Source organism: Neovison vison, chromosome 9 (genome assembly GCF_020171115.1).
Source record: "Neovison vison isolate M4711 chromosome 9, ASM_NN_V1, whole genome shotgun sequence".
In the NCBI taxonomy this organism is placed as follows: Eukaryota; Metazoa; Chordata; class Mammalia; order Carnivora; family Mustelidae; genus Neogale; species Neogale vison.
In genome coordinates this window covers 47,916,270-47,943,032 of record NC_058099.1, presented here as the reverse complement: position 1 = coordinate 47,943,032, position 26,763 = coordinate 47,916,270, and the positions used below count along the sequence as shown (strand labels likewise).

The 26,763-nt window shown below is 37.8% G+C and overlaps 1 protein-coding gene across 2 annotated transcripts in view; it reads right to left on the bottom strand.

Moving 5' to 3' along the window:
* The window catches only part of HACD4 (3-hydroxyacyl-CoA dehydratase 4), a 50,251-nt gene that overhangs the window by 8,382 nt on the left and 15,106 nt on the right, over window positions 1-26,763 (bottom strand). For both annotated transcript variants that reach the window (XM_044265589.1, XM_044265590.1), the window contains 3 exons: window positions 24,790-24,917; window positions 11,496-11,608; window positions 6,015-6,121 (listed from right to left, as the gene is read on the bottom strand). In XM_044265589.1, coding sequence (XP_044121524.1) covers window positions 6,015-6,121; window positions 11,496-11,608; window positions 24,790-24,917 — 348 coding nt within the window. The remainder of the gene's footprint in view (window positions 1-6,014; window positions 6,122-11,495; window positions 11,609-24,789; window positions 24,918-26,763) is intronic.

The window sequence follows — 26,763 nt, the reverse complement described above, 5'->3', positions numbered from 1 at the left end:
AAAAAACCCAGATCAATGAAACCAAGAACTGGTCCTTTGAAATAACCAAAATTGATAATTCTTTAGCCAGACTCATCAGAAAAAAGAGAACTAAAATAAAATTAAAAATGAAGAAATGATAGCAGAGAAATACAAAAGATTATAAGAGAATATGATGAAAAATTATATGCCGACAAATTGGGCAACCTAGAAGAAACAGATAATCCTAATATACATCTCCCAAAAGTGATTCAGGGATGCCTGGGTGGCTAAGTCATTAAGCATCTGCCTTTGGCTCAGGTGATCCTGGGGTCCTGGGATCGAGCCCCGCATCAGGCTCCCTGCTAAGCAGGAAGCCTCCCTCTCCCACTCCTCCTGTGTGTGTTCCCTCTCTGTGTCTCTCTCTGTCAAATAAAATCTTTAAAAAAAAAAAAAAAAAGTGATTCAGGAAGAAATAGAAAATTTGACCAGACCAGTCACTAGTAAAGAAATTGAATCTGTAGGGCGCCTGGGTGGCTCAGTGGGTTAAGCCGCTGCCTTCGGCTCAGGTCATGATCCCAGGGTCCTGGGATCAAGTCCCGCATCGGGCTCTCTGCTGAGCGGAGAGCCTGCTTTCCTCTCTCTCTCTCTCTCTCTCTCTGCCTGCCTCTCTGCCTGCTTGTGATCTCTGTCAAATAAATAAATAAAATCTTAAAAAAAAAAAAAAAAAGAAATTGAATCTGTAATCTAAAACTCCCAACAAACAACAGTCTGGGACCATAATAGCCTCACAGGTGAATTCTACCAAACATTTAAAGAATTATTCCAAAAAACAGAATAGGAAGGGAAACTTCCAAATTCATTCTATAAGGCCATTATTTCCCTGATTTCAAAACCAAAGACACTGTTAAACTAAAACAAAAACAAAACCCTACACCCCAGTATGATGAACATAGTGCAAAAACCCTCAACAAAATATTAGCAAACTGTATACAACAATACATTAAAAAGATCATTCACCACAAACAAGTGAGATTTATTCCAGTGATGCAAGGGTGATTAAATATTTGCAAATGAGTCAATGTGATATATCACACAGACAAAAGGAAACATAAAACCTATAGGACCATTTCAATAGATGTAGAAAAAGCATTTGACAAAATACAGCATCCATTCATGATTAAAAACTTTACTAATGAAATTGGTTCAAAGGGAACATACCTCAACATAATAAAGGCCATATATGAAAAACCCACAGCTAACATACTCAGTGCTTAAGAAACACGGGTTTTTCTCTAAGATCTGGAACAAGACAAGGATGTCCACTCTCACCACTTTAACTCGACAGAGTACTAGAAGTCCTAGCTGCAGCAATCACACAAGAAAGAGCAGTTTCCAGGGTGCCTGGGTGGCTCAGTGGGTTAAGCCTCTGCCTTCGGCTCAGGTCATGATTTCGGGGTCCTGGGACCGAGTCCCACAACGAGCTCTCTGCTCTGCAGGGAGCCTGCTTCCTCCCCCCCCTCTCTCTCTACCTGCCTCTCTGCCTACTTGTGATCTCTGTCAAATAAATAAATAAAATCTTAAAAAAAAAAAAAAGAGCAGTTTCCAAATTGGCAAGGAAGAAGTTAAGCTAACAATATTTGCAGATGACATGCTACACCACATACAGAAAACCCTATAGACTCCACCAAAATACTATTAGAACTGATAAATAAGTTCAGTAAATTTGCAGGACACAAAATTAACAGAATTTTGTTACGTTTCTTCTATATGCTTCTAACCATTTATACATGCACCAAAAAGAATAAAATACCTAGGAATAAACTTAACTAAGGAGATGAAAGACCTATACTCTGAAAGCTGTAAGACTCTGAAGAAAGAAACTGAAGATGACACAAATAGGAAGATGTACCATGCTCACAAATGGGAAGACTATCATTAAAATGTCCATACTACCCAAAGCAAACTGGATTCAGTGCAATCCCCACAAAAATGCCAATAGCACTTTTCATAGAACAAGAATAAATAATCCTAAAATTTGTTTAGAACCACAAAAGACCTTGAATAGATAAATCTTGAGAAAGAAGAACATAGCCAGAGATATCACGATTCCAGTTTCAAGATACGTGACAAAGCCACAGTACTCCAAGAACGGTAAAATGGATACACAGATTGATGAAACAGGATAGGGAACCCAGAAATAAACCATGCCCATACAGTCAGTTTATCACAAAGGCAAGAATTTAGAGTGGGGAAAAGACAGCCTTTTTAATAAATGGTGCAAAAACCAAAAACCAAAAAAACCTGGGAAGCTGCTTGCAAAAGAATGAAATTGGACCCCTTTTTTACAACCCACACAAAATTAAATGCAAAAAGGATTAGAGACCTAAATGTGAACCCCAAAACCATAAAACTCCTGCAAGAAAACATAAGCAGTCATCTGGACATCACCCTTAGCAACATATTATAGATGTCTCCTCAGACAAGGGAAATAAAAGCAAACTTATTTGGGAGTACAACAAAATAAAAAGCTTTTGCACAGCAAAGGGAACTATCAACAAAATGAAAGGCAACCTACAGAATGGGAGATGATATTTGAAAACAAAATATCTGACAAAGGGTTAAAGTCCAAAATATATGGAGAACTTATACAACTCAATACAGGACAGTTGCTTAACTCTCTTATTAAAAAATGGGCAGAAGACCTGCACAGCCATTTTTCCAAAGACATACAGGTGGCATACAGACACATGGAAAGATGCTCAACCTCACTTATCATCAGGGAAATGCAAATCAAAATCATAATGAAATATAACCTCACACCTGTCAGAATAGCTGGTATCCAAAAAAAAACAAAACAAAAAACAAACAAACAAAAAAACCCAACCCCCAAAAACACATGCTGGTAAGGATGGGAAGCAAAAGAAACCCCATACACTGGGGTGGGCAGGTAAAGGTACAGCCCCTGTGGAAAACAGTATGGAAGTTCATCCAAAAAATTAAAAATAGAACTACCATACCAGTGAACTCAAAGTTACTAGGAAAGTTCCCATTTAAATACTAATTGGGAATGGGTTGAGCAGTCTTAATAGAGACCCTCAGGTTGAATAGACACGAGTGTACTGTATGTGTGAATGCTTCAAACATACCTAAGATTTTGTCTTAGATCTTTTCTTCTGAGAAATTACTGCTTAATAAGATGGGTAATTACAGTGTTAGCTTAAAAAAAAATAAAAGCAGTATCATATCCTCCAGTAATTCCACGACTGCTTATTTATCCAAAGAAAACAAAAACACTAATTGGAAAAGATAAATGCACCCCTATGTTTACTGCAGCATGAGTTACAATAACCAAGATAAGGAAGCAACCCCAGTATCATCAATAGATGAATGAATGGGTAAAGTAGATGTGTTTATGTGTTCAAGATACGCACACAGTGGAATGTTACTTGGGCATAAAAAAAAAAGAGAGAGAGAGAGAGATTTTGCCACTTACAAGAACATGGATGGACCTAGAGGGTATTATACCAAGTGGAATAAGTCAGATAGAGAAGACAAATGCCATACGATTTCATTTATATATGGAATATAAAAAATAAAAGACTTAACTACAGAGCACCAACTTATGGTTGCCAATGGGGAGGTATTTGGGGGACACACTAAATAGATAAAAGGGATTAAGAGGTAAAAACTTCCAGTTATAAAATGAGTAAGGCATGGAGAGGGAAAGTACCGCACAGGGAGTAGAGTCAGTAATACTCTGAGAATGTTGTACAGTGACAGACGGCGGCTCCGCTTACTGTGGCCAGCAATGAGTAATGTATGGAACTGCTGAATCAAACTATGTTGTACACCTGAAACTAATGTAACACTGGATGTTAATTATACTTCAGTGAAAATAAAGAGGAGGTTCTATGAAGTTATATCTCACATACGGATTTTTATGACATTTTATGAAATGATAATGAACTATGGTTATGTAAGAGGCTGTTAGCATAAGCTGGGTGAAGGGCACACGTGAACCATACACCGTTTTTGTAACTTCTTGTAAGTCTAAAATTATTTGTAAATTAAAAAAAAAAAATGAGAGACAGAAGAAATGTTGGGCAACCAAGGCCGCGACGGCTAGCCTGGCAGGATGAGTGGCTCGGCCACAAGGTCCGCAACTGACCTAACGTCTAAGACTTCCAGATGCTGCGCCCAAGTTTCTAGCAGTTAATCGGTATAAACTGATGATCTGGCTGTCTACACACCTTGCTTTTGTCTTTGATGTTATTGGATGGGAAACTATAGTTCTTTAAAAATATTAGAGTCCTCAAAAGTCAGCCAGGCTTTCTGAACCACGTCTTTTTATACTTTAGGGCATTTAAAATATAAAGAAACATGTGAAGGTTAAACTTTAGTGACCCATTTTCTGCTACCCAGAATTATTAACATTTTGTCACATATACCTCCGGACTCCTTTTCTACACATACACTTTGCTTTTTAATTGCAAGAATAAGTTAATGAATCTAATTTCAAAAAAAGAAATGGGTTTTATGGCAAACATACTGGAACATGGCTTTCCCAGAAAGGTGAAGGCTTAACGTTATCAAATAATGAGAATGTACAAGTTTTCTATACTTATTCATCCTTTATTTTTAGGAAAAGACTACTCCTGTCTCTACCTTAGTCCTTTATAATATATTCTTTATGGTATTTTTCATGCAATATAATAAAGCAATTTACTTAATAAATGTTTCAATTAGTGAAGAATTTCATTCTCAAAGAAATGAGCAATCCAGTTTTTTTAGTTTTTAGGAATATTCTCTAGATTCTTTTGGCTTAGTCTGTTCTAAAAATTAGTAATTCTTTTGAAAGCAAAACAAATTTTAAAGTTCTACCTAATATGATTTACTATAAATTTTTCTCTGGTCATAAGTACAAAACATGTGGGTAGACTATATACACTTTATGATTATCGCCAATGTCACTATTTTATTTTAAATTTCTTTTTCTATGTTTTCCCTTAGTTACTTTCTTAATTTCTTTATGCCTTCTGTTTTCAAAAATTTTAATGTTTCCGAAAGTTCCTTACCAGTCTGCCAAATCCATTATGGAAGGAAGCATATATTCCCCTAATATCCTCAAGCTTTTTGCAAACTGATGCATTTTATTTAAGTTTTAGGTTTACATTTAGGCTAAGTAACTAGCTGAGTTCATACTGTATTCAATAATTTATTCAGTGTTTATTGGCATATATATTGGGTGCATGAGAAAAAGGGAAGCAAGGAAACAACAAACCCATATCCCCAAGTTGCTTAGAGGCTAGACAGGAAACCGAGATTATTCAAAGAATCACACAAACGTCTAATCACACCTGAGACAGGTCTTATGAAAGAGAGATTCATGGTGCTGTACTGAGGGCAGGGGGCAGGGAACAGACTTACTTGAGAAAGTTGAGGAATGCTTCCCTGAGAAATTGATGACGATCTAAAGGTAGAGTTAACTGTTCCTGGCAGGCAGTGTGATGCATGGTAGATAGTTGAGTAGGAAAGATAATCCAGTCAGGGGGAACTGAATTTCTATGCACTAAAAATAATCACTGGGGCGCCTGAGTAGCTCAGTTGGTTAAGTATCCAACTCCTGATCTCAACCCAGGTCTTGATCTCAAGGTCATGAATTCAAGCCTCACCCTGGGTGTGGAGCATACTTTAAAAAAAAAAAAAAAAATCACTGAGTCACTAATGTTAAACTCCTTTTGGATGAGTAAACTGAGAGAGGTTAAATGATTTGCCCAAAACTCATACAGTGAGTTAATGAAGTTGAAGGCCTGTACTCAGATGTCTTCATTCCTCATCTAATATTCTGTCTACTGTGCAAAGCTGCTTCCCCCTCTAACTTTGTTTCTTAATGTTTTGCTTTTTTGCATCAAGGGAAGTGTGCCAGGAATGACCCATTGAGTCAGCTGTCCGCTAGCAGTAGCAAAAATAGTAATTTAATCATCAAAAAGTTAAGTGAACCATTATAAGTAGATTGCTTTTGTCAGGAAACAATAATGCAAAGTCACTCTTACCTTCAGCAAGAACACACAGAGGATAAACGGGCATCCACAGTGTCTGACTGAGCCAGGTCAAGACGGCGTAGGATATCCCTACGACTGACAACATGCTGTAAGTGTACCTAAAACAAGACAAGGAGCTCAGAAACATCATTTCCCACTGATATCTGGGAGAAGAAGAGAAGAAAATACCTTACACTGTAATTAAACACAGAGATACAAGTGGAAAGTTTAAATTCCAAACCTTATTTTCTACCATTTAAGTGGGAGGTAAAAAAAGAAAAAAAGTGGGGGGAGAACTGTGTCAGTCTGGCTTGTCCCAGGGGTTGGACCATGGATAATTATGGAGGTAAACAAAGAAAATGAAACCCTTACCCCTCAGCAAATTACACCTTTCCCTGATGAGTGAATTTAGGTTCACTCAGAAGCTAAGCCCATTTTATCCAGTATGCAGCTGGGTTTTTAAAAACAGACAGACTTGTAAATATTTAGGTAATGAATTTTTAAAACACAAGTGTGACTTCCAAGTCCTTACTGGTCGTCCTTCTGCTCGTGCAGTTGGGCTGCGCTGTGTGATCAGTTAGAGAGCCAGCCTTAGAAGCTTGTTTTGAGTGCAATAGGTGGTTTTAAAGCTGCCTTTGTGATGTAATGGAGGAAGCAGTCTGCATCTTTTTGTTTCTCTGACTAGGCAGTGGTTCTCAAGCTTAAGCGGACATCAGAATCACCCAGAGGTCTTGCTAAAGCACACACTGCTAGGCCATATGCCCAGAGGGTCTCATTCCGTGGGTCTCAGGTAGAGCCTGAGAATTTCTATTATAAACAAATTCCAGGTGATGCAGATGCCACACAGGGCTAGGGTCTGTACTTTGAGAACTCCTGGAATAGGCAGTACGTAATACGGCAAAACAAAATCCAAAACCTTGAGAACATGAATGGAGAAAACTAAACCTTTCTTCCATTCTAGGACCTCGATTCCATTCCTCGGAGACAAGGACCAATGCCAGTTTCTTATATATCCTCTCAAATACTCTTGTAATTGCTTATCTGTGTATATAAAAACCATATACCAACAGTGCAAGCCTTCACTAAACATGGCATATTATCAAACTTGATCTGTACCAATCTCAAAAACGGCATCTATTTTTTTTTAAAGATTTTATTTTATTTATTTGACAGACAGAGATCACAAGTAGGCAGAGAGGCAGAAGGGGGGGGGGGAGCAGGCTCCCTGTTGAGCGGAGAGCCCGATGTGGGGCTTGATCCCAGGACCCTGAGATCACGACCTAAGCCGAAGGCAGAGGCTTTAACCCACTGAGCCACCCAGGTGTCCCTGGCATCTATTTTTTATTACAAGAGTAGATAAGCACCTTATATGTGTAAAACCACTTTTGGTGAAGTCCAGTGTATCTTCTTTCTTCTGTTGCTTTGTTTTTGGTGTCTGAGAATCCTCTGCCAAATCCAAAATCACAAAGGTTTACCTCCATGCATTCTTGGAGTTTTATAGGTTTAGCTCTTACATTTAGGTTTGTGGATCCATTTTAATTTTTGTATATGGTGTGAGGTAAGTATCCACGCAGATGGACATGTCATTATCCCAGCACCATCTGTTGAAAAAACTATTCCCCCAACCCCATTTAATGGTCTTGGTCCCTTGTCAAAAATCAATCAACTATAAATGTGAGAATTTATCCCCCGACTATCAATTCTATTCTGTGCTATATCCTTATGCCAGTATCACATTCTTTATTATTATTGCTTTGTAGTGGGTTCTGAAATTGAGAAGTGTGAGTCTTCCGACTATGTTCTTCTTCAAGATTGCTTGGGCTAGTAAGTTCCTTAAATTTCCATATGAGTTTTGATATCAGCTTTGCAATTTCTGCAAAGCAGCCAGCTGGGATTCTGATAAGGATGGCACTGAATATGTAGATCAATTTGGAGAGTGTTGCAGTCTTATTAAGTTTTCAACCCATAAGCATGGGTTATCTCTTAATTTAGGTATATTTAAATTTCTCCCAAAAGTATTTTAAAGTTTTCAATGTGTAAGTTCTGCACATCTCTTGTTAAATTTATTCCTAAGTACTTTCTTTTTTGGATGCTATTATAAATGAAATTTTTCCTTAATTTTATCTTAAAATAGGTCATTGCAAGTGTATAAAACACAATATACAGAAATAATTTTGTAAATAATTTTGTATATTCAACAACCTTTCTTTACTGGTTTACTAGTTCTAGTACTTTTAGTGGATTCCTTATGATTTTATGTACAAAATCATATAACCTGCCAACAGACTTTACTCCTTCCTGCCTTTCACAACATTTTCTTGCCTAACTGCCATGACAAGTATTTCCAGTACAATGCTGAATAGACATGGCAAGGGTTGTACACCCACCCTAGTTTCACTCATCTTAGGAAGAAACTAGTTTTTTAACATTAACAATCATCTGGATGTGGGTTTTTTTTAATAGATGCCCTTCTCTAGTCCTTGCATTTATTTATTTAAGATTTTATTTATTTGAAAGAGAGAGAGTGCACACAATTAGAGGGGGTAGCAAAGGCAAAGGGAACAGCAGACTCCCCACTGAGCAGAGAGCCCTATGTGGGACTCAGTCCCAGGACCCTGAGATCATGACCTGAGCTGAAGGCAGATGCTTAACCGACTGAGCCATCCAGGTGTCTCTCTAGTCCTTGCCTTAAAAAAAAAGAAATTTTAGGGTAAGTTCAGAAGATAATTCTACCCCAACATCACAGAGGGGAAAAAACTGAGTTTCGAAAAGGCTACATGCTTAGAAATTTTACTTCCAAGTTATAAGAAAAGAAAGCCTATTCATATACAAAAACTTGTACATGACTATTCAAAGCGATATTCCTTATAACCAGAAAGTATGTCCATCAGCTGAAGAATGGATAAATAAAAGTGGTATATTGCTATAATGGAATGTTATCCATAAAAGGAATAAAATACTGATAAAAAGGAATGAAATACTGACACATGTTATACCATAGATAAACCTTGAAAACATTAAGCTAAGTGAAGGAAATCAGTCACAAAGGGCCATATACAGTATGGTTCCATTTATATGAAATGTCCACAATAGGTGAATTCATAGAGATAGTATGTTAGTAGTTGCCAGGGGCTGAGAGGAGAAAATGGGGATTTTACTGCTAAGAGGTTTGTGGTTTCTTTATAGAGTGCAGTGAAAATGTCCTCAAATTAGTGATGATAGTTACACATCTTTAAATACACTAAAACCCACAAATTGTCTATTTTATATGTGAATGTTGGGTGCCTGGGGGACTCAGTCGGTTAAGTGTCTGACTCCTGATTTCAGGTCCGGTCATGATCTTAGGCTCCTGAGATCGAGCCTTGTATCTGGCTATACCTGAGTGTGGAGTGCGCCTGCTTAAAAATCTCTCCCTCTCCCTCCACTTCTGCCCCTCCCTACCCTGACACTTGATCTAATTAATTAACTAATTAATTAAGAAATAAATAAAAGGTGAATGTTAAAGTACATGAATTATCACAATTCTTTTGTTTTTGAAGGTTCACTTGGATGTCCAAGATTATACAGCAAGTAGTGGCAGTGGGATGCATCCTAAGATCTCCTCTGTTAAAAAGCCCTTCCATGACATCATGATAACTACTCTCAATGTTAAAATCGTTTTGTTCTCTAATGGGTTTAACTGTGCTCATTAGAGACTGAATTGACACCGAAAGAGTCAGGCATACCAGAGAACAGTATGTCAGAAGGTCCCAATCCCAGATGGGGCTCCTTGTCTCATGAACACAAAGTCATGGGCTACAAAAGTCCATGAAATTCACCCCAAGTCTACAAAACTATCAGTTAAAAATGAGGAATAACTTACTAAATTATATATACAAAGAATGCTACTCCTTTTCATTCAATAAAACATTTCATTCTAACTCACTCTAGGCTCAACCTATTACTCAGAAATACTTTAATTCAGCTAAGTTACTGACAACATAGTAAATGAATAGTTTATGTAACTCAGCTAAAATGCTAGGGCGCTTTTGTTACCTATCCACACCCAGATCTTGCAAGTAGAAGGGGCAGTTCTCATTTGTGAAAGCCAAAGAAGCAGTTAGGACACCTCCCCAAGGTGAGCCTCTGAGCAAAGGGGACTGTTTACCCCACTGCTGGTAGAGACAAGACTAGACCCATCTGTTTGCAAAGTTTCAGAAGTAGAAGGAAACAAGGTGATCTAGAGCAGAAGTTCTTTTTTTTTTTTTTTTTTAAAGATTTTATTTATTTATTTGACAGAGAGAAATCACAAGTAGGCAGAGAGGCAGGCAGAGAGAGAGAGAGGGAAGCAGGCTCCCCGCTGAGCAGAGAGCCTGATGCGGGACTCGATCCCAGGACCCTGAGATCATGACCCGAGCCGAAGGCAGCGGCCCAACCCACTGAGCCACCCAGGCGCCCTAGAGCAGAAGTTTTTAATCTGAGGTTCAAGGATTCCTAGGGTATCCACAAAATAACTTCAATAAGTCATTTGGACCCACTGGAATTGTATATAAAACGTATCACAGAGATAAAAGTAAAAGCCTAGGGAATATAGTCAAAAATATTGTCATAACGTATGGTGACAGATGGTGACCGCACTTAACATGGTCGGTGCTGATTAATGTCTAGAACTGTCCGATCAGGGGCACTTGGGTGGCTCAGTTGGTTAAGCATCTGCCTTCTGCTCAGGTCATGATCCCAGGGTCCTGGGATCCAGCTCCATGTCAGGCTTCCTGATCAATGAGGAGCCTGCTTCTCTCTCTCCCTCTGCTACTCCCCCCGCTTGTGCTTGCTCCGTCAAATAAAATCTTAAAGGGTGCCTGGGTCGCTTAGTGGGTTAAGCCTCTGCCTTCGGCTCAGGTCATGATCTCAGGGTCCTGGGATCGAGCCCCACGTCTGGCTCTCTGCTCAGCAGGGAGTCTACTCCCCCTGTCCCACCTACCTGTGATCACTGTCTCTCTCTCTTTGTGTCAAATAAATAAACAAATATTTTCTTAAAAATTATACTTCGAAGAAAAACAACACAAAGTAAATGTATGTGGAGGTGCATTCTTCCCTAGAGTGATGAGGCCCTGTACTTAAGTATTCTGGAACTCACAGAAACCAACTTTGTAAATCCTAAGACATAACAGAAGTCTTGCTTTGCTTGTTACAGTTACATGTACCAGAGCAATTTCAAGGAATGCCTTTCATTAGCAAGCAGCTGTGAGGTTTATCCCAAATTGGTGCTATGCTAAGTCTTCTGCTGGAAACCTGAATGCACTGATTTGCTCTTGTAATACCATGGGAGGTTTGCATTACCTCTGACATGCCCATTATGGAAAGCGCTAAGAATACATTTCGATATCAAGATAAAATAATTTGGAAAGGGGTTATGTTTTCCTCTCTCATTCAGGGTAACCAAATGTGGGCAGCTATTACTGGTTTCACTGTAGAAAAGCAACTTGGCTTTAAGATATTATTTTGCCTCCTTACCTAACCATATCCAATAGATTCCAAAAGATGAATAAAACACACACCACATATTTCTCTTGGACTTCCTCTTGACTGGTGATCACCACAAAGAGGATGATTATTCTCTCTGTGAGCTAAGAAAGAAACAGCAAAGTCAAGAATTAGGATCATCTGTTAAGCATGTAGGTCATTTTCTAATTTCAAAACCCAGAGCTCCTCTTCGAAGTAAGTATGCTTTAACTGGAAATAGGTATGCTGAACTGTTAACATGATCTCTGAGGGAGTAGGGTTATAGGTCAATTTCATTTTCTCCTTGCTGTTTTTTGTATTCTCCAAATTATATATAATGAATAAAAACATATTTTATGTAATCAGGGTATTTCTCCTCCTGCAATATATGCACACATGTTTTTATTCACTTTGGTAAGCTTTTATTATATGTCCACTATGTATTAGATGCCAAGGTTTTTACACACACACACACACACACACACACACAGAAAGCAAGGTCCTTGCTCCAGAAGGTAGCAGTGGTAGGAGAATGTGGCGGTAAAGTTATGACATAGTGTGAATAACGCTGTCATTTAAAGTGCTCTGAATGGAAGCAAAGGTGAGGGACATAACTGCCTGGGGAAAGGATGCACAGATTTATGAAGACAGGCAACACCTCAGTTGGATCTGAGAGAAGAGGCAAGAGTTTCTTAGGTAGACTGATTAGGAAAAAGGACATCCTAGGTTAGGGGAACAGGAAAAGCAAAGAGGCAGAGGTGTGAAAATGCAAGTGTATTAGAGAGTAAGGAGAACCCCTGGAGGCTAGAGTTGGGGGAAAGGCTCAGAAAGGGAATGAATAGGAGATAAAATTGAAAACATGGTGGGTGCTGGGTTATAAAGGGTTTTGAATGACAGGCCAAGAAATTTCGATTTCATCTAACAGGGAAGCTATTGTAGCTTTTTTTTAAGGGGGTGGATGGAGGGGGAAGAAAAGTAATATAATCCTAACCTTTATAAGCCAGTGGAAAATGAAAAGAATTCAACATCCACATTTTTTTCCAAGTCAGTAAGTGCAAATCATTGAGAATTCACACACAATGGCTTAGCTCCAATTACTCAAAAAATAAGTTCTTCTTTCCCAATATAAATATAATGAACCACCTTATATCATACTAATGCCCCCTGTACAATCCATATTTTTTGTTGTTTTTTTAAACAAAACATTCTTCCTTGCTCTCAATGGTCAAAGGAAAATGTACTTGAGATTGAGGGAGCATATTAGTGATAGGGGAGAACTGCTTTATGTTTTTCAGTAGTTATCCTTATTTTTAAGGCAGATCAAAGAGAAAAGAACAGAACCATCTGTGACTTAGAATCATAGGCTGTTAATCCTGGAAAATCACCTCGTGCAGAGAAATCCGAGATTTGCCAACACTGGGTCACATGATCAGCTATGCTCTATCAGCATAGAGTGTACACGCTCTATCAGCAAGTGTGACCACAGCAGTGAGTCAAGAGGGTCTTTGCTTGTCTAAGGGAATTAGATATGATTCAAACCTTAGTCAATCTATAGAAGCCATTTACATAGCTGTACTGATTGTCACTATTTCTTTAAAATGCCCTAGTTTCTTGATTTAGTTATATTTATAATAATGAAGAATACTTAACTGCAATTATAATTATCAAATGATCCAAGCTTGCAGTCAATGACAACTGGCAGACTTTGGATAAAAGATCTTAGCAGCAAACAAGTACTTAGGAACCACCTAATCTTATGTTTGGTCTGTGCCTGCTAATTAGGAAAACGATCTCCTTTTTTGATAAAAATCTCAAGATACAGATACATGAGTGCATACACGTAACATATATTTCTAATTATATGGCTGACTACAGAAAGCAAAAACCTAGATAACTCTTGGTAAGATGGATCTCTAGGGTCCATTCTAGATTAGCCCAACCCACCTTCTTACAAATAAAAAATTAAGGAACCAAAGAAATGACTTGCCCTAGTGGCAGACCGGGAAACATATATCCCAAGTTTTGTGGTTTCCAGAGTTATAAGCTATGTGTGATGTCAGACTACCCATTAACTGATGAGTACAGAGAGGGAAATCTAAAACAGAAATGGTGCTGTACAATAGAATTCATCCTGTTGAAAATCATGACTTAACAGGGGGTCAACCTGGGTGGCTCAGTCAGTTAAGTGTCTGCGTTCAACTCAGGTCATGATCCCAGTGTCCTGGGAGGGAGTCCCACATCAGGCTCCCTGCTCAGTGGGAGCCTCCTTCTCCTTCTCCCTCTACCACTTCCCCTGCTTGTGCTCTGTCAAATAAATAAATAAAATCTTAAAAAAAAAGTCATCACTTCAGAGTGTGACATGTTACTGATGCAATCCCAACTACACAGAAATTAGCACCAACATGCCCCAAACCCCACCATCACGTACACACATGTGGGTATGTGAAGACCCCTGCCACAATGTCAATTTAATTAACCAAGTATCTGATGGTTAACTCTGACTTGACCATTCCATGGCAATACAATGGGAGAATTTAGGTGGAGCTATTCTCAAAGTGGTAACAGCCATTATTTATTGGTTACTTTGTACAAGTTTCTGAAGATATATCATATCTCATTTAATCTCCATGACCCTAACAAATGAATGTTATTATTTTTTGCTGCCTTTTATAAAGGGCACTTCATTTTAAAAGTGAAAATGATGGGCACCTGGGTGGCTCAGCTAGTTAAGCATCTGCTTTCAGCTCAGATCACGATCTCAGGGTACTGGGATCAAGCCCCACATTAGGCTCCTTGCCCAGCAGGAAGTCTGTTTCTCCCTTTACCCCTCCCCACTCTAGTGCATATGCTCTCTCAAATAAGTAAATAAATAAATAATTTTTTAAAAACAACAAAGTGAAAGTGCCTTGCCTACAGATCTGCAAATAAAAATCTGGACAATGTGATTCTAAATCCCTTGTTCTGAAACACTAACACATTTTCCCCTTTGTTATTTTATGTGCTATCCTTATGCCTAATATCCAGGTTATAGTCTATTGTTTCAAAAAGCCTCTCTTCAAAAGTTAAACCTTAAAATAAGAACCTCCTTCATATTCTAAATCAACACCAAACACTTCTGAAGAACAGACTTTTTAAATTTATTCCCTTTTTATGTATAATAATATGACCAGTTATTTGGGGCTTTGCACTTGTGAGAACTTAGCACTTCGTCATTTTGAACAAATCCTAAGAGAACATGACGAATTACTAATGGTCTCTTAGGGTTTAGTGTAGCTCAAACTAGGTAGAATACAAGTACAGTAAAAAAGAAGAAAAACCCTACTAGGCCAAATTAAAACACTGTCTTAATGTGGTCTCCTGAGAAGTATGGTAACTATAAAACAAAAATACTTTGCATTTTTAGGTTCTACTTGGGAATCCTAAATTTCAAATTAAGCAGTGACTAAACCTAAGTTGTTATTTAATAAATGGCAGATGGCACTTCGGTTATCAATTATGTAGTTATAAACTACTCCCTCTATGGAGAGAATTTCTAGAATTAAGTAGCAGAAAAAAGAAATTAAGAGAACAATCACATTTACAATTACATAGAAAAAATAACAAAATGCCCAGAAATAAATTTAGCCAAGGAGAAGAAAGCTCTGTACTCCAAAAACTATAAAACCCTGATGAAAGAAATTGAAGATGACATGTAAATGGAAAGATATTCCACACTTCTGGATTAGAAAAACAAATACTGTTTAAAAATGTCCACACCACCCAAAGCAATCTACCGATATAACACAATTCCTATCAAAAAGCCAACAGCATTTTTCACAGAACTAGAATAATTCTAAAATTTGTGTGGAACTACAAAAGACCTCAAATAGACAAAGCAATCTTGAGAAAGAACAACAAAGCTGGAGTTCCTACAATCCCAGATTTTAGGATATATGACAAAGCTGTGTTAATCAAAAGACAAAGATGTATTAATCAAAACAGTATGGTACTGGCACAAAAACAGATACATAAATCAAGGGAACAGGATAGAGAGCCTAGAAATGAATCCATGCTCATATGGCTAATTAATCTATAACAAAGGAGGCAAGACAACAATGGGGGAAAGAGAGTCTCTTCAACAGATGGTGCTGGGAAAACGAGACAGCCACATTCAAAAGTATGAAACTGGGGGCGCCTGGGTGGCTCAATGGGTTAGGCCTCTGCCTTCGGCTTGGGTCGTGATCTCAGGGTCCTGGGATCGATCCCCGCGTAGGGCTCTCTGCTCAGTGGGGAGCCTGCTTCCTCCTCTCTCTCTGCCTGCCTCTCTGCCTACTTGTAATCTCTGTCAAATAAATAAACAACAAAACAAAACAACAACAACAACAACAAAAAGAATGAAACTGGATCGCTTTCTTACACTACACACCAAACTCACAATGGGTCAAAGACCTAAACATGAGACCTGAAGCCGTAATAGTCCTAGAAGAGAATGTAGGCAATAATTTCTTTGACATCAACTATAGGAACATTTTTCTAGATAGGTCTTCTGGGTCAAGAGAATTAAAAGTGAAGTTGAACTAATGAGACCCAAATAAACTTCTGCACTGTGAAGGAAACCATCAGTAAAATGGCAACCTGCTGAGTAGGAGAAGATATCTGCCAATGATATATATCCTAGAAGGCACTAATTTCCAAAATATAGAAAGAACTTCTACAACACCAAATACACCAAATAAATTGATTAAAAATAGGCAGGGGACCTCAACAGACATTTTTCCAAGGAAGACATACAAATGGCCAACAGACACATAAGAAGATGCTCCACATCACTCATCATCAGGAAAATGCAAATCAAAACCAGAAAGAGATACCACCTCATATCAGTTAGAATGGCTAAAATAAAAAACACAGGAAATAAGTATTAATGAAGACATGGAAAAACGGAACCTTTGTGCACTATTGGTGAAAATGCCTGTGGTGTAGTCACTGTGGAAGACAGTATGAAGGTTCCTTAAAAATTAAAAATAGAACTACCATATGACCCAGTAATTCCACTACTAGATATTTACCCAAAGAAAATGAAAACACTAATTTAAAAAGATATACACACCCCTATGTTTATTGCAGCATTATTTACAATAGCTAAGGTAAAGAAGCAACCCAAGTGTCCATCCATAGAAAATGGCAAAAGATGTAGTATAATTATATATAATGAAATATTTTTTAAATTATTTATTTAAATTCAATTTAGTTAATATAGTGTAGTATTAGTTTCAGAGGTAGAGTTTAGTGATTCATCATTTGCATAAATACCCAATGCTCATTCCATCAAGTGACCTCCTCACCCAGCTACCCCATCCCCCCCAACTCTCAGTTTGTTTCCTATACCTAAGGGTCTCTTAAGGTTTGCCTCCCTTTTAAAAAATTTTTATTTTTAAATATTTAAAATATTTTAAGTATTTAAAGCAGGGGGAGCCTGCTTCCCCCTCTCTCTCTACCTGCCTCTCTGCCTGCTTGTGGTCTCTGTCAAATAAAATCTTTAAAAATAATAATAATCACAGTGAAGAATTCCATGGATCAAATAAAAAAAAAATCTTTAAAAAAATCTAAAATCTTACCTACAGAGCGAATTGAGCGAATTACATCATTCATTCCCAAGAGGCTTCAACACTGAGAACGTCAGCTTGACACAATCCCCAGTACAGTTTTTATTTAACAGGACAAACCTGTTCTCAACTCAAAACTGGAGAGAAAACCCATATGACTATATGGAAAACAAGATTATTTAATCTAGCAATGCAAAGAGGCACCTGTTTCACAGCTAAAAAGAAATCAGGGTGAAACTTGGCTGTTTTCCTTGAAGGGTTTATGTTAAGACACCCTTGGTATTTGATTTTCTTCGTATTTGTTCTAAGAATCTAGGACTGTGAAAAAATCTTTGGAGTGATTTTGGGCAAGCAGACCCTTGCCTGCCCTTAGCAGAAATAGGTGATATTCATAAATATAAAAGCGGTTTTTGCAATTTGGGTTCACAAATGAAGTTTTTGTAGGCACAGTAATCTGGGGATAGTAATTCCTAGTGTTTTGATTTATGGATTTTTCATGTTTTGTAAAATTAACACATGTGCGACAGTGTTTCCTACAACGCAAAGGACAAATGTAGACTTTAGTCATTTTAATTCAGTTTTATATGAAGTCTTTGAATTTCAAGCATTTCTCAAAAGGTAAAGGAGTAAACGGGATTACTCGGAGGGTTTCCTAAATGTACATGGGTCGAAAGTCCCCATCCAAAGGCTAGTTTTGTGGATATTTTCCCACCTCCTGGAGTTGAGAACAACCCAAGGCTATGTCAGTAAAAACCTCTTTCTCAGGCTTCTGCACAATGTTAGAACAAAGTCCTTCAAAATCAGTATTTCAGGGTTGGCAGTGTTTTCACACTATAAAAACCAAGTTGTTTTATAAAAAATAACATAAAATAGAAAATAAAAGCCTAGTTGATTTGATTACATCTACTGAAATATATAAATTTCCCAATCCAACCTTATTTTCTTTTTTTTACCAAGCTAAGTATATGAGCCTTTTGGAAGGAAGGGGTTGGAGAGGAAAATGTCTACTTTTCACCTACATTATCGTGTCTTAAAATAGTTATGCGTTTGGGACCTAAATTACTTTCCCATTTTATAAATTAAAACATAGAAAATTTGTTATATTTCTTTATATGATTTTAGTGGACATGTAATTATTTCCAAAAAATTTTTTTCCAAAAAAAAGGATGTCTCTAAGCAACTATTTATGTTATCATCTTGCCTTTCCCCCCTAAAGTGTATTTTTAAAAAAATACAAAAAATGTATTACTGTTTATTGTATCTTATTGTGCATTGTATATTTTGAATATACATAAAAATTTTTTATTATTACATTATTTTAGTCTTACTGTCAATTGTGTGTAATTTTAGGAGTTCATAATGACTTTTCTCTGTCAAAATAAAGATGTGTGTACAAAAAAACTAAAAAGGCACAGAACGAGACACAGAAAACAAACAGACCTCCTGTGCACATACCACCACCATCTGATACATGGCTCAATTAGCTCAATTTTCCTACTGCTTTTTGGAATTACTTATCTTGACATTTTATAAGGCCAGTTTCCAAAATGAAAATTCAGTCATGCCTCAGTCTCACAACAGTAATGACAAAATAACATCACAAATACATGGACGTGTTTTTTGGTCCACTGAATGCAGCTGGGCACCATGCATTTTTCAAGAAACTGTATGCACTCAGCTAGGATTACTGAGTAGCTTAGCCACATTCTTAACTATGCTTTCTTCACTTAAAAATGGGGAAACAGGAAAACCAAGAAAGGTTACACAATCTTAGAGTTTTGTTTGGTTATTTTAAAACAGAGGCCTCGGAGTCACCTCATAATTCTTCTGTTGGCAGAACTCAAAGGAAGGGGGTAGAAAATCAAACTTTGAACATGAGGATATGGGTTTTCAAAGCTCTTTCCAGCACTGGCTCCTTTTGGAAAACTACACAGAAGATAGGAAATGAATAATCCAAATAGAGTACAGATAAAAATCGCAAAGAGATTTTTAAAAAAAAAAAAGGAAGCCAAACGATCACAACAAAAATTAATAGTAGCCCATGATGAAAATGGTAGCCATCTTCCCTGATGTGGTGAATCCCTTTCCTGTTATCCCTGACAACAAAAAAGACTTAAAAATCACTTGAGCCCCATTAACAGTAGGCACTACAAACTCACTTTGAATAAAGAAGATTCAATGTGGGCTGCCTGGGTGGCTCAGTCCTTAAGCATCTGCCTTGGGCTCGGGTCCTAATCCTGGGTCCTGGGATCAAGTCCCACATTGGGCTCCCTGCTGGGTGGGAAGCCTACTTCTCCCTCTCCCACTTCCCCCGATTGTGTTCCCTCTCTTGCTGTGTCTCTGTCAAATAAACAAAATCTTTAAAAAATTAAAGAAGATTCAACATATATTTGCCATTATTATTTGAAATTACCAAACCAGGATATGGTTTGATTACAGTGATCATAGTTCTATAAAGCACTACATTAATATGATTAAAATCACATTTAAATACTCCAGAACTTCTGGAACTCCAAGAAATCAGATTTCTAAGTTGTATAATAATTTCTATTACTGGACAAGCCTACATAATTTTGGAAATAAAAAAGATGCACATTTTCTAGGCATCATTAAAGTGTTCTATTTTCTCTCCTCAAAGTCTACCTGTCCCATTTCTCACTTGCATTCCTCACACTGTCAATAACTAAAATAACACTACTCTTAATTTTGAAAATGCTGTTTTACTATGAAACCATTATTCACCAAGGTAGCCTAAAGAAGTAAAAAGTCCAGGGGTGTCTGAGTGACTCAGTGGGTTAAGCTTCTGACTGCAGCTCAGGTCATGATCTCAGGGTCCTGGGATCAAGCAGCCTATCAGGATCCTCACACTCAGTGGGGAGGCTACTTGTCCCTCTGTCCCTCCCCACTTGTGTTTTCTCTCTCAAATAAATATCTTTCACACTCTCTCAAATAGTGAAAATCTTAAAAAAAAAAAAAAAAAAAAGCAAAAAAGTCCAAAAAGGTATTAGTGAAAGAAAACATGCTTAGACTTTCAATGAATTTGGTCATATTCCAGGCAAAATAATTCCATATGATGGACTACAGCTTTCATTTAACCTGGGTAGTTCATTCTGTTCTCTAGAATTAGCATGAAGTTGTTAACAAGGAATAAATATCAATAAATCTTATTCCCAAGTAATATGCTTCTTTAAGGACAGATATGCACCCCTTTTTAATTTTTTAACGAAGTACGCTTAAGGGAAGTCCATCTAAGTCTTGGCTACCTGGCTACTCTGTTATTAGGAGTCCAGGCTAAATATTACCTTGATTTTTATTTGACATTTGATATTTCAAGACTTAAATGTCTTCATCCTAATGTATACTATTTCTCTATTTTTATTTAATATGTAAAATTTAAAATCTCCCATAAACTTATAATGCTAAGTTCTTTTTTTTTTTTCTTTAAAGATTTTATTTTTTATTTATTTGGCAGAGAGAGATCACAAGTAGGTAGAGAGGCAGGCAGAGAGAGAGAGGAGGAAGCAGGCTCCCTGCTGAGCAGAGAGCCCGATGCGGGACCCGATCCCAGGACCCCGAGATCATGACCTGAGCCGAAGGCAGCAGCTTAACCCACTGAGCCACCCAGGCGCCCCTAATGCTAAGTTCTTAATAGGCTCCTTAGGATTATATTCCTATTTCCATCTTTAAACTTTCATTGTATTTTAAACAGATTTTAGTATAAGAATCTGTGTCACTCTAATCAACAAAAATTTAAGGCATATGTTTATCCTAAATACTTTGCTAGATGCTAGCAGTAAATGCAGATTCTGACAAATTATTTTCACAATACCAATTTGTCAAATTTAGTTATTTCCATTTTTCTGATTTATTTTGCAAATAGTTAAAGTTATCCTCACAGAAATCCCTTTTCTGCAGATCTTAAACACATGTTCACATAGTCACCTAACTTATCTCTTTTCATATGGAAAATAGCACTTTTTTCTCTTGCCTTACCAGCAATGATTTCTTGTATTGAATCTCCACCAGTGAATTTCTCATCTTCCTTCAACCTGTCTTTATTTATTTATTTAGATTTATTTATTTGTTTGACAGAGAGAGGAAGAGACAGCACAAGTAGAGGGAGCTGGAGAGGAAGAAGCAGGCTCCCCACTGATCAGGAAGCCTGATGCGGGGCTTGATCCCAGGATCCTGAGATCATGAACTGAGCCAAAGGCAGTTGCCTAACCAACTGAGCTACTCAGGCACTCTTCAACCTGGCTTTAAAAAGGAATATGGTGGGTGTGCCTGGATGGCACACTAGGTTAAGTATCCTTTGCCTTGGGTCATGATCTCTGGGTCCTGGGATTACCCAGGCTCCTGGGATCAAGCCCTGTATCAGGCTTCCTGCTTAGTGGGGAGTCTGCTTCTCCCTCTCCCTGTCTCTGTGCCCTTCTCCCCCCACCCCCAAATTAGTGTGGGCTCTCACTCTCTCTCTCAAATAAAATCTTAAAATAAAAAAAAAAAGAAAAAGGAACATGGTCATCTAGGGCTAAAGACCTGGTACAGGAAACAAATAATAGCTAAAATAATAGCAATAGCTTCCAGATACTGTATTCTAACTAAGCACTAGGAACTTATCCCACCCATTTTTTCAGTTACTCCACGAGGTAAGTGTTATTTTCACATCACATGAGAAAATGAGGTTCAGAACAATTTCCATGTTTAAATTCATGCAATTAGTTTCTACTCCTGAAACTATTACTATCACTATCTGTTAACTAACCAGAATTTAACTAAAAATTTGAAATAAAAAAATAAATTCATACAACTAATAAGAGCTAGAACTGGGATTTGAATCCAGGTCTGTAGGAGTCCCAAGTCTATGATTAGATGTATATTAGATATACTAGATAAACATGAATGGTCTCTCCTTTGCATTTGTATTCAGTAAAAATTGGCAAAAAGAACAAGAAATGGCTGAATATTTTATCTTTGGATATTGGTGAAGGAAACTTTTTTGGAGGGATTACTTACTTTTTTTTTTCTTTTAAGATTTTATATATTTGAGAGAGGACACAGGGTCGGGGGAGAAGCAGGCTTCCTGCCAAGCAAGAAGACCAATGCAAGGCTCCATCCCAGGACAGGACACTGGGATCGTGATCTGAGCTGTAAAGGCATATGCTTAACTGACTGAGCCACCCAGTGCCCCTGGGCCATTTACTATTGACCAGATATTTTGTGTGGTGTCTTTTCCCTGAAACAGCTCAATGGCAATGGATCTGACCCCACGGTGATAGCTAGAGGAGCCAGGAGTCAAAACGAAGTCTGAATGACTCCAATCCTATGACTCTCCTCTATCCTCCATTGCCCAGGACAGTGGCACAGGTAGAGTGGCAAGTGGCTGTGAAATCCAACTCTTAAGAGAAGATCATCTCCATGCTTCCCAAAGCAACGGCATCATTGCCCTGAATGTTTCCAACTGCCTAGTCTAATGTTGCAATGTCTTGGAATAAGATCATTTTTTAATAGAATTCTTATCAGTGACTTGAGTTGCAATTTTTCAGGGGTTTGCTTTTCAACTGCTCACTTTAAGTCAAGAGATCCTGAAATAGTATAAAGAATAAAACAGATTCTATAGGGGCACCTGAGTGGCTCAGTACGTTAAGCCTCTGCCTTCAGCTCAGGTCATGATCTCAGGTCCTGGGATCGAGCCCCACATCAGGCTCTCTGCTCAGCAGGGAGCCTGCTTCCCCCTCTCTCTCTGCCTGCCTCCCTCTGTCAAATAAATAAATAAATAAAATTTAATTAAAAAACAGATTCTATAATACTGGTAATGTGATTAAAATCTTCCGGCAGAACCAAGCTCATGAAGAATTATCATTAAAATTTCCATACTATCCAAAGCAGACTACAGACTCAAAGAAAACCTTATAAAAATACCATAAGCATTTTCACAGAACTAGAACAAATAATCCTAAAATTTGTACAGAACCACAAAAGACCTTGAATAGACAAAGAAGTCTTGAGAGAAAACCACACAGTGAAGGAATTGCAATCCCAGATTTCAAGATAATATGACAAAGTTGAAGTAATCAAAACAGCATGGTACTGGCACAAAAAAAGACACACAGATCAAAGGAACAGAACAGAGAGCCCAGAAATAAACCCATGATTATATGGTTAATTAATCTTCAACAAAGGAGGCAATAATGTCCAATGGGGAAAAGACAGTCTCTTCAACAAATGGTATTGAGAAAAATGGGACAGCTACACATGAAAGAAAGAAACTGGACCATTTTCTTACAACATACACAAAAACAGATTCAAAATGGATTAAAGACCTAAATGTGAGACCTAAAACCATTAAACTCCTAAAAGAAAACATGGGCAGTAATCTCTTGGACATCAGCCTTATCAACATATTTATGCATATGTCTCCGCAGGCAAGAGAAACAAAAGCAAAATTAACCCACTGGGACTACACCAAAATTAAAAGCCTTTGCACAGCAAATGAAACCACCAGCAAAACAAAAAGGCTACCTACTGAGTGGGAGAATGTATCTGAATGAGAAATATCTGGTAAGGGGTTACTATCCAAATATACATGAAGCACTTACACAACACCAGAAAAACAAACAATCCAATTAAAAAATGGGCAGAAGAACTGAACGGACATTTTTTCAGAGAAAACATACAGATGGCCTACAGGCTCATAAAAAGATGCTCTAATCATCAGGGAAATGCAAATCAAAACTACAATGAGATACCTCCTCATACTTGGCAGTGGCTAGAATCAAAGAGACAAGAAACAAGAAGTGTTGGCAAGGATGAAGAGAAAAGGCAACTAGTGGGAATGTAAATTAGTGCAGCCACTGGAGAAAACAGTATGGAATATCCTTAAAAAATTAAAAATAGAAATACCATATAATCCAGTAACTCCACTACTGGGTATTTATCCACAGAAAACAAAAACACGAATTGGAAAACATATGCACCCCTGTGTTTACTGCAATATTGCTATTGTTCATAGGCATTATTTCTAACAGCCAAGTTATAGAAGCAACCCCAAGTGTCCATCCATAGATGAATGGATAAAGATGTGGTGCATGTACACACACACACACACACACACACACACACACGAATATTACTGAGCCATGAGAAAGAATGAGATCTTGCCATTGATAAGAACATGGATGGATCTAGAAGGTATTATGCTAAGTGAAATAAGTTAGAAAGAGAAAGACAAAGACCACATAATTTGACTTATTTGTAGCACCTAAAAAAACAAATGAATGAACAACCAAAAAATAAATAAACAAATAAGTAAAGGGCCCAAACAGATTCCTTAATACAGGGAACTGATAGTTGCCAGAGGAGGGCTGTTTGGGGGGATGGGCAAAACAGATAAAGGAGATTAAGAGGTACAAATGTCCCGTGTTAAAATAAGTCACGGGAATGAAAAGCACAGCATAGAGAATATAGTCAATAATATCATGTGTGTTTTTTTTCAAGATTTACTTATTTGACAGAGAGAGCACACACACAGGTGGGCGGGGAAGAGGGGGAGAGAGAGGGAATGTGAAGCAGACTCTGTGTGGAGTGAGGAGCCTGACATAGGGCTCCATCTCACAACCCTAAGATCACAGCCTGAGCTGAAACCAAGAGTTGGCTGCTTAACTGGCTGTATCAACCCAAGAGCCCCCCGTGATAAACTGTTAACAAAACAAAACAAAACCTACCTGCAGAAACCTAGGAAAGAGATGGCTTGGTTCAATGCCAACATATATGTGCAGCAACTCCAGGAGGGAAATGGACTGGCAAAGGCGCATCACAAGACCAATAGCATAGAAAGTGTCAACCATGGAATCTGTGTCCAGGAATTAGAAATAGATACAATAAAGTAAAAGCTAGGTCACAACCCAAATCTATGCAGCACTTTGAAATAAAAATTGTGATTATTTACTTCTTTTCTCATTGTACATGTGAGAAATTTCCTACCAGCTACTAAACGACTAATACCATGCAACCAAAGAAAGTACCTCATATTGCAGTTTATCTTAATTGCTCCTCTGCTAAAAAAACAGCAAAAATTTGAAAAAGAAGGCCTATGGCCATGCTGTAGTATTTACTCTCCATATATATAATTCCCCATATATGTTATAAAGCAATTCCCAAATGAAAGTAACCCAGTAGAATCTAAACCATCAATTGTAAACAGGTTGGAGGTGAACTGACTGAAGAAGCTAGCGTGCTCACACCTTTTTCATTGACAAGAAAATGACAAAGATAAGAAAAATATGATACTAGAAAAGCTTTATGGAAAGGACATTCATAATGATGTTATGCTTAGTAACATCTTATTTGTGTCCTGTATGTGTTTGGTTTGGGCTTTCTAAAACTTTATTAGAACCTGGGCCTCTGGTGGGGACTTTTGAAGTCTGCACTGCAGAGAGCCCACACTGCATTTGGAAAAAAATGAAATAGGATAAACAACCATTCCTCTAAATAGGATATATTTGTTGGCTTAACATGGTGGGATTTCCTTTTAAAACTTAAGAACCATCTAGGGAAGAGTTGGCTGTCTTTATTGCCCAGTGGTCATTCACATGATGGTAACTTATGGAGCACTAAGGGTTTCTCTTCTCAACAGCTCTATAAGGTGAGCACTATTATCATCATTCCCATTTCACAGATGGTCCCTGAGGGACGGAAGTCCATGCTCTCATCCACTGCCCCACACTTGCTGCAAAAGAGCATTTCCCATTACACAGCTCTGGGATGGAGAAGGTAGCAGGTGTTACTCTTCAGGTGATTAGACTGCTACTAAGCTACTTAATTTATACATTGACTCGGGAATTATACTGAACTCGCACTTAGCCGTTTTCAGTCCACTTTCCATATGAATGGTTGTGTTACTTTAATAAGAGGCCTCTCTAATTTTAACAGTAGGATAATAATTAAGAAATAAACACACTGCCAACTAAAGCAATTTTTCCCACTCGAAAGACCAAGCAGGATAAGAAAGAGTTCATTGCTTGTAACTCTTGGCGTGAATGACTTGTAATAATCCCACAATGCCCCAGCTAATTTTCAAGGCCTAGAAGCGCTGACTTTTTTCCCTATAAACATACAGGAAGTTTTCCCAGTGCTCATGTTTTCCCCTGATTGAAGATTCCCAACATTCATAGCTGAAATTCAAGCCTTCAGTTGTATCTTTGGAGGTTGCTGAAGGCAAGAATTTAACTGCAGATTCACAGTAAGAAAAGGCAACCAAAGATAGTTATGGCACCTCAGAATTAGATTAATTTCCTTATGATACAGAAGTCTGAATTGGTGAGCACAGCATGGTTTTTCTCGGGTACATTCTATGTGTTTGTTTCTAGCTGAAACCAGCAGTTGCTCAAACTGTCAAGCCACCCAACAGTTGTAAACTGTGATGACACTTCCCCATGTGGGGATGGAACATGAAAAGAATGTTATTTTGACAGTCACTTAGTGATTCATTTCTTAAAAATTGAAATGCTGGTTAAAATCTTTGCTTTTTAGAAAACTGGAGGAAACATGACTTTACCAACTCCCATATGGATGGTGAGTCATCTAGAAGGTGTGTCATTTACTTAGAGACACATTACTTCTTAAGGGGACCATACAGTTTGTCTTTCACTTATTAGTAGTCTCTAGTTATGTTAAGCCTGGGAAATAAAAAGACAAGG